Source organism: Oncorhynchus mykiss, chromosome 3 (assembly GCF_057628025.1).
Source record: "Oncorhynchus mykiss isolate SJ-2025 chromosome 3, ASM5762802v1, whole genome shotgun sequence".
Classification (NCBI taxonomy): Eukaryota; Metazoa; Chordata; class Actinopteri; order Salmoniformes; family Salmonidae; genus Oncorhynchus; species Oncorhynchus mykiss.
The window spans coordinates 10,290,298-10,302,500 of record NC_143024.1 but is presented as its reverse complement, the minus strand read 5'-3'; the positions used below and the strand labels follow the sequence as shown (position 1 = coordinate 10,302,500).

Here is a 12,203-nt window from a genome sequence, read left to right as displayed (position 1 = left end):
TACCCATCATGATTCAGGGAAATGACAGCACTGTCAGATATACCCATCATGATTCATGGAAATGACAGCACTGTCAGATATACCCATCATGATTCATGGAAATGACAGCACTGTCAGATACACCCATCATGATTCATGGAAATGACAGCACTGTCAGATACACCCATCATGATTCAGGGAAATGACAGCACTGTCAGATATACCCATCGTGATTCAGGGAAATGACAGCACTGTCAGATATACCCATCGTGATTCAGGGAAATGACAGCACTGTCAGATATACCCATCATGATTCATGGAAATGACAGCACTGTCAGATACACCCATCATGATTCATGGAAATGACAGCACTGTCAGATACACCCATCGTGATTCAGGGAAATGACAGCACTGTCAGATATACCCATCATGATTCAGGGAAATGACAGCACTGTCAGATATACCCATCATGATTCATGGGAATGACAGCACTGTCAGATACACCCATCGTGATTCAGGGAAATGACAGCACTGTCAGATATACCCATCATGATTCAGGGAAATGACAGCACTGTCAGATATACCCATCATGATTCATGGAAATGACAGCACTGTCAGATACACCCATCATGATTCATGGAAATGACAGCACTGTCAGATACACCCATCATGATTCAGGGAAATGACAGCACTGTCAGATATACCCATCATGATTCAGGGAAATGACAGCACTGTCAGATATACCCATCACGATTCATGGAAATGACATCACTGTCAGATATACCCATCATGATTCATGGAAATGACAGCACTGTCAGATACACCCATCATGATTCATGGAAATGACAGCACTGTCAGATACACCCATCATGATTCAGGGAAATGACAGCACTGTCAGATATACCCATCACGATTCAGGGAAATGACAGCACTGTCAGATACACCCATCATGATTCAGGGAAATGACAGCACTGTCAGATATACCCATCACGATTCAGGGAAATGACAGCACTGTCAGATACACCCATCATGATTCAGGGAAATGACAGCACTGTCAGATATACCCATCACGATTCATGGAAATGACAGCACTGTCAGATATACCCATCATGATTCAGGTGAATGACAGCACTGTCAGATACACCCATCATGATTCAGGGAAATGACAGCACTGTCAGATACACCCATCATGATTCATGGAAATGACAGCACTGTCAGATATACCCATCATGATTCAGGGAAATGACAGCACTGTCAGATACACCCATCATGATTCATGGAAATGACAGCACTGTCAGATATACCCATCATGATTCAGGGAAATGACAGCACTGTCAGATACACCCATCATGATTCAGGGAAATGACAGCACTGTCAGATATACCCATCACGATTCATGGAAATGACATCACTGTCAGATATACCCATCATGATTCATGGAAATGACAGCACTGTCAGATATACCCATCACGATTCATGGAAATGACAGCACTGTCAGATATACCCATCGTGATTCATGGAAATGACAGCACTGTCAGATATACCCATCGTGATTCATGGAAATGACAGCACTGTCAGATATACCCATCGTGATTCATGGAAATGACAGCACTGTCAGATACACCCATCATGATTCAGGGAAATGACAGCACTGTCAGATATACCCATCATGATTCAGGGAAATGACAGCACTGTCAGATATACCCATCGTGATTCATGGAAATGACAGCACTGTCAGATACACCCATCATGATTCATGGAAATGACAGCACTGTCAGATATACCCATCATGATTCATGGAAATGACAGCACTGTCAGATATACCCATCATGATTCATGGAAATGACAGCACTGTCAGATACACCCATCATGATTCAGGGAAATGACAGCACTGTCAGATATACCCATCATGATTCATGGAAATGACAGCACTGTCAGATATACCCATCATGATTCATGGAAATGACAGCACTGTCAGATATACCCATCATGATTCAGGGAAATGACAGCACTGTCAGATATACCCATCATGATTCAGGGAAATGATAGCACTGTCAGATATACCCATCATGATTCAGGGAAATGACAGCACTGTCAGATATACCCATCATGATTCATGGAAATGACAGCACTGTCAGATATACCCATCATGATTCATGGAAATGACAGCACTGTCAGATACACCCATCATGATTCATGGAAATGACAGCACTGTCAGATATACCCATCGTGATTCATGGAAATGACAGCACTGTCAGATATACCCATCACAAGAATTAATCATCAAGGACGTTTTGATAAAAATTGAAGAACCATTAGCTCCTACTATGAATAATTCCAGATGATCTGAAGGTGCCCAGGCCAACATGACAGCAGGCCCATAGTGCCAGCCAGGTAAGTGGTAAGTATACCGTTGAAGTCCACGCTGCAGTTTGTGGCTCTTGATGGGGTATCGCTCCTGGATGCTGAGGTAGGCAGAGTGCAGGCCTTTATCGGTCAGACTGCTGAAAGCTGCGTGGTTCTCTGGCAGATGCAGGAGGGACCTCCACACAAACATCCTGACAAATAAAACGCATGATCATCATAATGGAACCCGTTTACTGTGGTGTCTAACGGAGCACCGTTTACTGTAGTGTGTAAAGGAGCACCGTTTACTGTAGTGTGTAAAGGAGCACCGTTTACTGTCGTGTCTAAAGGAGCACCGTTTACTGTAGTGTCTAAGGGAGCACCGTTTACTGTAGTGTCGACAGGAGCACCGTTTACTGTGGTGTCTAAAGGAGCACCGTTTACTGTCGTGTCTAAAGGAGCACCGTTTACTGTAATGTCTAAAGGAGCACCGTTTACTGTAGTGTCGAAAGGAGCACCGTTTACTGTAGTGTCGAAAGGAGCACCGTTTACTGTAGTGTTTAAAGGAGCACCGTTTACTGTGGTGTCTAACGGAGCACCGTTTACTGTGGTGTCGAAAGGAGCACCGTTTACTGTCTAAAGGAGCACCATTTACTGTAGTGTCTAAAGGAGCACCGTTTACTGTGGTGTCGAAAGGAGCACCGTTTACTGTCTAAAGGAGCACCGTTTACTGTGGTGTCGAAAGGAGCACCGTTTACTGTCTAAAGGAGCACCATTTACTGTAGTGTCTAAAGGAGCACCGTTTACTGTGGTGTCTAAAGGAGCACCGTTTACTGTCGTGTCTAAAGGAGCACCGTTTACTGTAGTGTCGAAAGGAGCACCGTTTACTGTAGTGTCGAAAGGAGCACCGTTTACTGTAGTGTTTAAAGGAGCACCGTTTACTGTAGTGTTTAAAGGAGCACCGTTTACTGTGGTGTCTAACGGAGCACCGTTTACTGTGGTGTCGAAAGGAGCACCGTTTACTGTCTAAAGGAGCACCATTTACTGTAGTGTCTAAAGGAGCACCGTTTACTGTGGTGTCGAAAGGAGCACCGTTTACTGTAGTGCCTAAAGGAGCACCGTTTACTGTAGTGTCTAAAGGAGCACCGTTTACTGTAGTGTCTAAAGGAGCACCGTTTACTGTGGTGTCGAAAGGAGCACCGTTTACTGTCGTGTCGAAAGAAGCACCGTTTACTGTGGTGTCTAAAGGAGCACCGTTTACTGTAGTGTCTAAAGGAGCACCGTTTACTGTCTAAAGGAGCACCGTTTACTGTAGTGTCTAAAGGAGCACCGTTTACTGTCTAAAGGAGCACCGTTTACTGTCTAAAGGAGCACCGTTTATTGTAGTGTCTAAAGGAGCACCGTTTACTGTCTAAAGGAGCACCGTTTACTGTAGTGTTTCAAGGAGCACCGTTTACTGTAGTGTCTAAAGGAGCACCGTTTACTGTGGTGTCTAAAGGAGCACCGTTTACTGTAGTGTGTAAAGGAGCACCGTTTACTGTTGTGTCTAAAGGAGCACCGTTTACTGTCGTGTCTAAAGGAGCACCGTTTACTGTAGTGTCGACAGGAGCACCGTTTACTGTAGTGTCGACAGGAGCACCGTTTACTGTAGTGTCGAAAGGAGCACCGTTTACTGTCATGTCGGAAGGAGCACCGTTTACTGTCGTGTCGAAAGGAGCACCGTTTACTGTAGTGTCTAAAGGAGCACCGTTTACTGTAGTGTCTAAAGGAGCACCGTTTACTGTAGTGTCTAAAGGAGCACCGTTTACTGTAGTGTCTAAAGGAGCACCGTTTACTGTGGTGTCGAAAGGAGCACCATTTACTGTCGTGTCTAAAGGAGCACCGTTTACTGTAGTGTCTAAAGGAGCACCGTTTACTGTAGTGTCTAAAGGAGCACCGTTTACTGTAGTGTCTAAAGGAGCACCGTTTACTGTAGTGTCTAAAGGAGCACCGTTTACTGTGGTGTCGAAAGGAGCACCGTTTACTGTCGTGTCGAAAGGAGCACCGTTTACTGTAGTGTCTAAAGGAGCACAGTTTACTGTAGTGTCTAAAGGAGCACCGTTTACTGTGGTGTCGAAAGGAGCACCGTTTACTGTAGTGTCGAAAGGAGCACCGTTTACTGTAGTGTCTAACGGAGCACCGTTTACTGTGGTGTCGAAAGGAGCACCGTTTACTGTAGTGTCTAAAGGAGCACCGTTTCCTGTCGTGTCGAAAGAAGCACCGTTTACTGTAGTGTCTAAAGGAGCACCGTTTACTGTAGTGTCTAAAGGAGCACCGTTTACTGTCTAAAGGATCACCGTTTACTGTGGTGTTTAAAGGAGCACCGTTTACTGTAGTGTCTAAAGGAGCACCGTTTACTGTAGTGTCTAAAGGAGCACCATTTACTGTCTAAAGGAGCACCGTTTACTGTCTAAAGGAGCACCGTTTACTGTAGTGTCTAAAGGAGCACCGTTTACTGTCTAAAGGAGCACCGTTTACTGTAGTGTTTAAAGGAGCACCGTTTACTGTAGTGTTTAAAGGAGCACCGTTTACTGTAGTGTCTAAAGGAGCACCGTTTACTGTGGTGTCTAAAGGAGCACCGTTTACTGTAGTGTCTAAAGGAGCACCGTTTACTGTAGTGTCTAAAGGAGCACCGTTTACTGTAGTGTCTAAAGGAGCACCGTTTACTGTCTAAAGGAGCACCGTTTACTGTGGTGTCGAAAGGAGCACCGTTTACTGTAGTGTCTAAAGGAGCACTGTTTACTGTCGTGTCTAAAGGAGCACCGTTTACTGTCGTGTCTAAAGGAGCACCGTTTACTGTAGTGTTTAAAGAAGCACAGTTTACTGTAGTGTGTAAAGGAGCACAGTTTACTGTAGTGTCTAAAGGAGCACCGTTTACTGTGGTGTCGAAAGGAGCACCGTTTACTGTAGTGTCTAAAGGAGCACCGTTTACTGTAGTGTCTAAGGAGCACCGTTTACTGTCTAAAGGAGCACCGTTTACTGTAGTGTCTAAAGGAGCACCGTTTACTGTGGTGTCTAAAGGAGCACCGTTTACTGTAGTGTCTAAAGGAGCACCGTTTGCTGTAATGTCTAAAGGAGCACCGTTTACTGTCGTGTCTAAAGGAGCACCGTTTACTGTCGTGTCTAAAGGAGCACCGTTTACTGTAGTGTCTAAAGGAGCACCGTTTACTGTAGTGTCTAAAGGAGCACCGTTTACTGTGGTGTTTAAAGGAGCACCGTTTACTGTAGTGTCTAAAGGAGCACCGTTTACTGTAGTGTCTAAGGAGCACCGTTTACTGTCTAAAGGAGCACCGTTTACTGTGGTGTCTAAAGGAGCACCGTTTACTGTAGTGTCTAAAGGAGCACCGTTTGCTGTCGTGTCTAAAGGAGCACCGTTTACTGTCGTGTCTAAAGGAGCACCGTTTACTGTCGTGTCTAAAGGAGCACCGTTTACTGTCGTGTCTAAAGGAGCACCGTTTACTGTAGTGTCTAAAGGAGCACCGTTTACTGTGGTGTTTAAAGGAGCACCGTTTACTGTAGTGTCTAAAGGAGCACCGTTTACTGTAGTGTCTAAAGGAGCACCATTTACTGTCTAAAGGAGCACCGTTTACTGTCTAAAGGAGCACCGTTTACTGTAGTGTCTAAAGGAGCACCGTTTACTGTCTAAAGGAGCACCGTTTACTGTAGTGTTTAAAGGAGCACCGTTTACTGTAGTGTTTAAAGGAGCACCGTTTACTGTAGTGTCTAAAGGAGCACCGTTTACTGTGGTGTCTAAAGGAGCACCGTTTACTGTAGTGTCTAAAGGAGCACCGTTTACTGTGGTGTCTAAAGGAGCACCGTTTACTGTCTAAAGGAGCACCGTTTACTGTGGTGTCGAAAGGAGCACCGTTTACTGTAGTGTCTAAAGGAGCACTGTTTACTGTCGTGTCTAAAGGAGCACCGTTTACTGTGGTGTCTAAAGGAGCACCGTTTACTGTAGTGTCTAAAGGAGCACCGTTTACTGTAGTGTCTAAAGGAGCACCGTTTACTGTCTAAAGGAGCACCGTTTACTGTGGTGTCGAAAGGAGCACCGTTTACTGTAGTGTCTAAAGGAGCACTGTTTACTGTCGTGTCTAAAGGAGCACCGTTTACTGTCGTGTCTAAAGGAGCACCGTTTACTGTAGTGTTTAAAGGAGCACAGTTTACTGTAGTGTGTAAAGGAGCACAGTTTACTGTAGTGTCTAAAGGAGCACCGTTTACTGTAGTGTCTAAAGGAGCACCGTTTACTGTAGTGTCTAAGGAGCACCGTTTACTGTCTAAAGGAGCACCGTTTACTGTAGTGTCTAAAGGAGCACCGTTTACTGTGGTGTCTAAAGGAGCACCGTTTGCTGTCGTGTCTAAAGGAGCACCGTTTACTGTCGTGTCTAAAGGAGCACCGTTTACTGTCGTGTCTAAAGGAGCACCGTTTACTGTCGTGTCTAAAGGAGCACCGTTTACTGTAGTGTCTAAAGGAGCACCGTTTACTGTAGTGTCTAAAGGAGCACCGTTTACTGTGGTGTCGAAAGGATCACCGTTTACTGTAGTGTCTAAAGGAGCACCGTTTACTGTAGTGTGTAAAGGAGCACCGTTTACTGTAGTGTCTAAGGAGCACATTTGTATGTTGCTGCCCCTCGTTAAAACTGTGACACCTTGGCACCTGATTCCTGATTTGTAGTTAGTTACCTGTATTTAGCTGGATATTCTCCAAATGCCTTCAGTAACGTCACAAGTCTCTTCTTGTTTAGACCGTCAGGCAGTTCATTCTGAAATAGAAAAGCCACAAATCAGTTGATTGCCTCACTTGATTCAAAAGAACATCATTCAAAATGTGGGATGAGGAAAACCAATGGTAAAATCATCAGACAGCTTGGCTCCAGACCAGAGAAGTAAATAAGGTCATGCTATTATACGGTCACTATGAGATTATACCACAAGTATCTATGCTTCTGTCTGCCATGTGTTTCTGCATGCTCTACAGGTGTAGGCTTTTAATTTGAGGCAGTTTGCTACAGAGGGAAAATAATCCTGGAGCAACAGGAAATGTGAATTATAATATTGATTATAATTAATGGACATTTTTTTGTAGGGGTCAAAAATCGGAAATTTTCAAGGGGAAATTACAAACTTCAGAAGCCTTTTAAAACCTTGAATACAAGTTTTCATTTCCTGTTGTGCAACAAAAGAGTGATCCAATGAATATCCTACATCTGTACCTCTTTATCCTCTGTCATGGGGACAGCTGGAGGCCTCAGGACTTTGGTCTTGACCCGTCGACCAGAGTTTTTGGCCGGCCGCTGGACCCCTTCTGACTTCACCTTCATTGTCAGAGCGGAACACTCTCCACCAGACACCACTTTGACCAGGGACGGAGGAGGCTAGGAGAGGATGACGAGTGGCTCAGGGGAAGGCAGAAACATGACTGATGTGTGCTAATGTAAAAACTACACAGATGAAACGAAGCTGCCTGGGTCATTTAGTCAAATTCAAGGACACGTGTCAGATGAACGGCCTTTCTAATCACTCTGATGATTGCTACCTTGTTGTAGTCCTGGGTCAGACACTGAACACTGTAGATGTTTAGGCTGCCGTTGTCCATTATCGTGACAATATGGCGTCCGTTGGGACTGACGGTGGCTGAGGTGATGGCGTCATCATGGGATCCGATGTTGAAGAGCAGCTTGCAGGTCTGGATGTTGATGAAACGCATCACACCATCCTGACTCAGCACCCCAAGAGTCTGAAGAACAAAAACTAAATGTTCTCTCATTTTCCAACCACCGAGACAAATAAAACATGTTCTCCAAAATACCTCAGTATCAGACAGCATTGGCTGTGCATTGGCTGTACATTGGCTGTACATTGGCTGTACATTGGCTGTGCATTGGCTGTACATTGGCTGTACATTGGCTGTACATTGGCTGTACATTGGCTGTGCATTGGCTGTGCATTGGCTGTGCATTGGCTGTACATTGGCTGTACATTGGCTGTGCATTGGCTGTGCATTGGCTGTGCATTGGCTGTGCATTGGCTGCTTTTTTTTGGCAAGGGTTCACTTGAAAAAGAGATGTAAAACTCAACGTGACTTCCTTGGTTAAAGGATGAATGAATAGAATGAATGAATACATACCTGGCTGGCCCCACCATCGAAGCTGTCTGGTAGGAACTCCAGCTGTCTGACAGTGCGGACCTTGGGAGGCATCTGGACCACTCTAAGCAGCTGCCTGGTGTCCAGACACCACAGATGGAGAAGGTTGGATCTGCCCCCTGCAGCCAGAATCTTCCCATCACTGTCAAGAGAACACAGATGGTTTTAGGAGGACATCACTGGTACTGAACAGCTGCTTTGTTGTTCAGGGCTTATCTGTAATAGTCATAGCCCCACAGACAGACACACTTTTGTATATTAGACTTCCACTTCCACTCAACCGTTTAAAAACACACACACACACACACACACACACACACACACACACACACACACACCGTGTGACAGCAAATGCCTTGTAGTGTATCCTGGGTCCCTCATCAGGAACAGGCAGCTGGTATTTGCAGAACAACGTGTCACTCTCCCAGGCAAAGATGGAGTCATCGTTGAAACAGCTGAGGATGGTGTTCCCCAGAGGAAGAAAGAACACCTAGAAAAAAATAACACACACAGTTCAAATGAATTGTCACAAATTCAGATAAATTGTTTAGAGTTCTACAAAATGTAAAATATAAAAAGGCACTGTGTGAATTTTGCCATTATGTATTCATTGTACTGTCAAATCTGAAAAATGAAATGATTCAGTTCTGTAAATGATCTAACCCTCTGTATGCCGACAGATTGGCGGACATTGAGTTTCCTCTTCCTCTGGAAGGTGTCCAGGTCCCAGAGCTGAGCCGTGTCAGCTGATGTACTGATGGCGTAGCGGCCAGAGCCATGGACCGACATGGAGGATACCGCCCCCTCGTGACCCCGCATCCAGCTCACCAGCTGCTTCGTATCTGACGGAATCAAACAATCAATCAGATTTTGGTTCCAATTGGCAAACACACAGCAAAAACTCCATTATCTGATGGAATCATTGGTCTTTCAACATACTGGAAGTTTGGGTATACAGGCCAATACACCACAGAAGATGACTTTACCCTCCTCAATCAGCTAATCAGTTCCTAACCTTTTGGAAAACAATTAAGCAGCAATGTAAGGAGTCATACCTTTGTCAAAGCACTTGATGGAGTAGTCTGCAAGAGCAACCAAGAATTCCGTTGTTCTGCGCAAGTTGAAGGCCAAGGCAGTGCATGCTTGACCGGTTTTCTGAACAAGTCTAAACCTGGAGAGAGACAGAACAGTTATGAGCACGGCCTGCACCAGTAAGAGTATTGCAATGCTATATTGTGGTGTTGACAGTGTGACATACTGCACCTGTTTCTGGTGATGTCTAAGACATAAATATTCCCATGGTGATCTCCAGCCAGGAAAGAGTCCCCTGTAGTGTCGAAGGTGACATGAAGGAAGCGGACTGTTTTGGACTGGTAGGCAGCTGCACTGCGAATCACTGTGACCATGACACTGTTAAAGCAAAAACTGTTATTATGGTCTACATACAAGATGCACGTCTAGCTGTCAGACAAGAATGCAAAGCACAGCTTCTATTCAAGATATGCAGAAACAGACAATAACGTTCCCCTCTCGTTTACGATCAACAACACTCAACAGCCAGGCTTCACTAATCACAAGGTGATGGAGACTCAACAAGTGAGTTATGAGCTAACGTTATCCTTTGAAACGACCTACCCAGTATTACTTGGTGTTGGTTTTCGATGCCATACTTTTCCCTCCTCCTTGTTTCCAATGTCGGTCGTTTGCATTTTTTTTTTTGATGAGCAGAATTGGGGATATGATACGTTTGGATCTAGCTAGCTAGCGAGTTAGCAGTGGTAACTAATTCACTGTTGATTAGCTAGCCTGAATACAAGCCTATCCTCTGGCGGTCTGTACAGCGCGAAATTTGAAATAACACGTTATTGTTGGTCTCCAATCGCAAGAAGAGCATTCACACGCATATTATCGAGCAATCAATATCGCGCAAAATGATTTATTGAGAACAAAACTCAAATGAAAGCCATAATTATAAATCTGTCTTCAGTTAGAAAGTTGTCAGGGGTTATCTTGTCGCTTCTTGAATGACGTCACGAATGGGATGTAAACAGTAGCAGGAATTGTGGTTACTGGAGTTCTCTATGATCAAATAGGTTAAATTGGAGGATTGGAGGTTTGAAACCCTCTGTGTAGATGTACCACAGTTACAAACGAATAAATGTGATTGTTCTATAGTCATTACTGCTAATTATAAGGGGGTGCATAACATAGCCATAGACCATGGAGGTGGACAAGGACCAATGCCGTGCCAAGTTTTGGTTTAGAAAAAAGTATGATAGGTGGACACTTTCTCAAGGTGATCACAATACAATACAATATCAAATGTATCTAGCTAGCTACAGTATTTGACACCTGTCTTATTTTCCTGCACTCTTAGCAACGCGGTTCTAATTATATACACTAGCGTTGCTTTCAATTGTATTTGGACAAAATATCTTAAAGGATCATATTATTAAACAGACTTTCCAAACGTGGGTCTGTTGTAGACCCACTTCCTCTCTGCTGATCTCGTGTCAAAATAAAGGTCTTGCACCATATGTGGAGAAAAAAATGAATAACTTGTGGGGGACTTTTATTTTGACATTATGTAAGCAGAGAGGAAGTGGGTCTACAACATACCCACGTTTGGTAAGTGTGTTTAATAATAGGATCCTTTAGATATTTTGTCTCAAATTCCCCAGCCATAATGACCAACTGTCCTGCCCAACCCACAGTAGGTTCAAATGCAATTGTATTTAACTTCTGGCTTCCCACGGAAAGTTTTTGTGCAACCCAATACAACTGAAAGCAATTCTACTGTATGTAAATACTACACCCGCGTTGACAAAATCACCTACCTTAACCCCTACCTTAACTACACAAACAGAAATATCAATGCAACATGTAAAGTGTTGGGCCCAAGTTTCATGAGCTGAAATAAATGATCCACAAAATGTTCCATATGAACAAAAAGCTTATTTCTCTCAAATGTTGTGCATAAATTATTTTACATCCCTGTTAGTGAGCATTTATTCTTTGCCAATATAATCCATCCACTTGACAGCTGTTTTAGAGAATTTGGCAGTACGTCCAACCGGCCACACAACCGCAGACCACGTGTAAACACGTCAGCCCAAGACCTCTATATCGGTCTTCTTCACCTACGGGATCGTCTGAGACCAGCCACCTGGACAGCTGATGAAACTGTGGGTTTGCACAACCAAAGAACGTGAGAGAGCGTGTATGACGTCATGTGGGCAAGCAGTTTGCCGATGTCAACGTTGTGAACAGAGTGCCCCATGGTGGGGTTATGGTATGGTCAGGCATAAGCTACGGACAACAAACACAATTGCATTTTATCAATGGCAATTTGAATGAACAGAGATGCCATAACGAGATCCTGAGGCCCATTTTCGTGCCATTCATCCGCCGCCATCACCTCATGTTTCAGCATGATAATGCACGGCCCCATGTCACAAGGATCTGTACACCATTCCTGGAAGATGAAAATGTCCCAGTTTTTCCATGGCCTGCATACTCACCAGACATGTCAACCATTGAGCATGTGTGGGATGCGCTGGATCGACGTGTACAACAGTGTGTTCCAGTTCACGCCAATATCCAGCAATTTCGCACAGTCATTGAAGAGGAGTGGGAAAACATTCCACAGGCCACAAGCAACAGCCTAGTCAACTCTATGCAAAGGAAATGTGTCACA

At 44.3% G+C, this 12,203-nt stretch overlaps 1 protein-coding gene across 5 annotated transcripts in view; it reads right to left on the bottom strand.

Moving 5' to 3' along the window:
• LOC149984320 (TBC1 domain family member 31-like) overlaps positions 1-12,200 on the bottom strand; it is a 31,396-nt gene extending 19,196 nt beyond the window's left edge. For 4 of the 5 annotated variants that reach the window (XR_016491750.1, XR_016491748.1, XM_090220049.1 and 1 more), the window contains exons 1-10: positions 10,142-10,551; positions 9,770-9,916; positions 9,562-9,677; positions 9,170-9,348; positions 8,845-8,996; positions 8,489-8,648; positions 7,898-8,098; positions 7,575-7,736; positions 7,045-7,124; positions 2,391-2,537 (exon numbers count right to left, since the gene is read on the bottom strand). Coding sequence is in view for 3 of the 5 variants with exons in the window: in XM_090220049.1 (XP_090076175.1) it covers positions 2,391-2,537; positions 7,045-7,124; positions 7,575-7,736; positions 7,898-8,098; positions 8,489-8,648; positions 8,845-8,996; positions 9,170-9,348; positions 9,562-9,677; positions 9,770-9,916; positions 10,142-10,215 (1,418 nt within the window). In the remaining 2 variants the exon portion in view is untranslated. Of the gene's footprint in view, positions 1-2,390; positions 2,538-7,044; positions 7,125-7,574; positions 7,737-7,897; positions 8,099-8,488; positions 8,649-8,844; positions 8,997-9,169; positions 9,349-9,561; positions 9,678-9,769; positions 9,917-10,141; positions 10,552-12,027 lie in introns of those variants that run through there. The other variant, XM_090220052.1, reaches the window with a different exon arrangement.
• Positions 12,201-12,203: the final 3 nt, after the last annotated feature.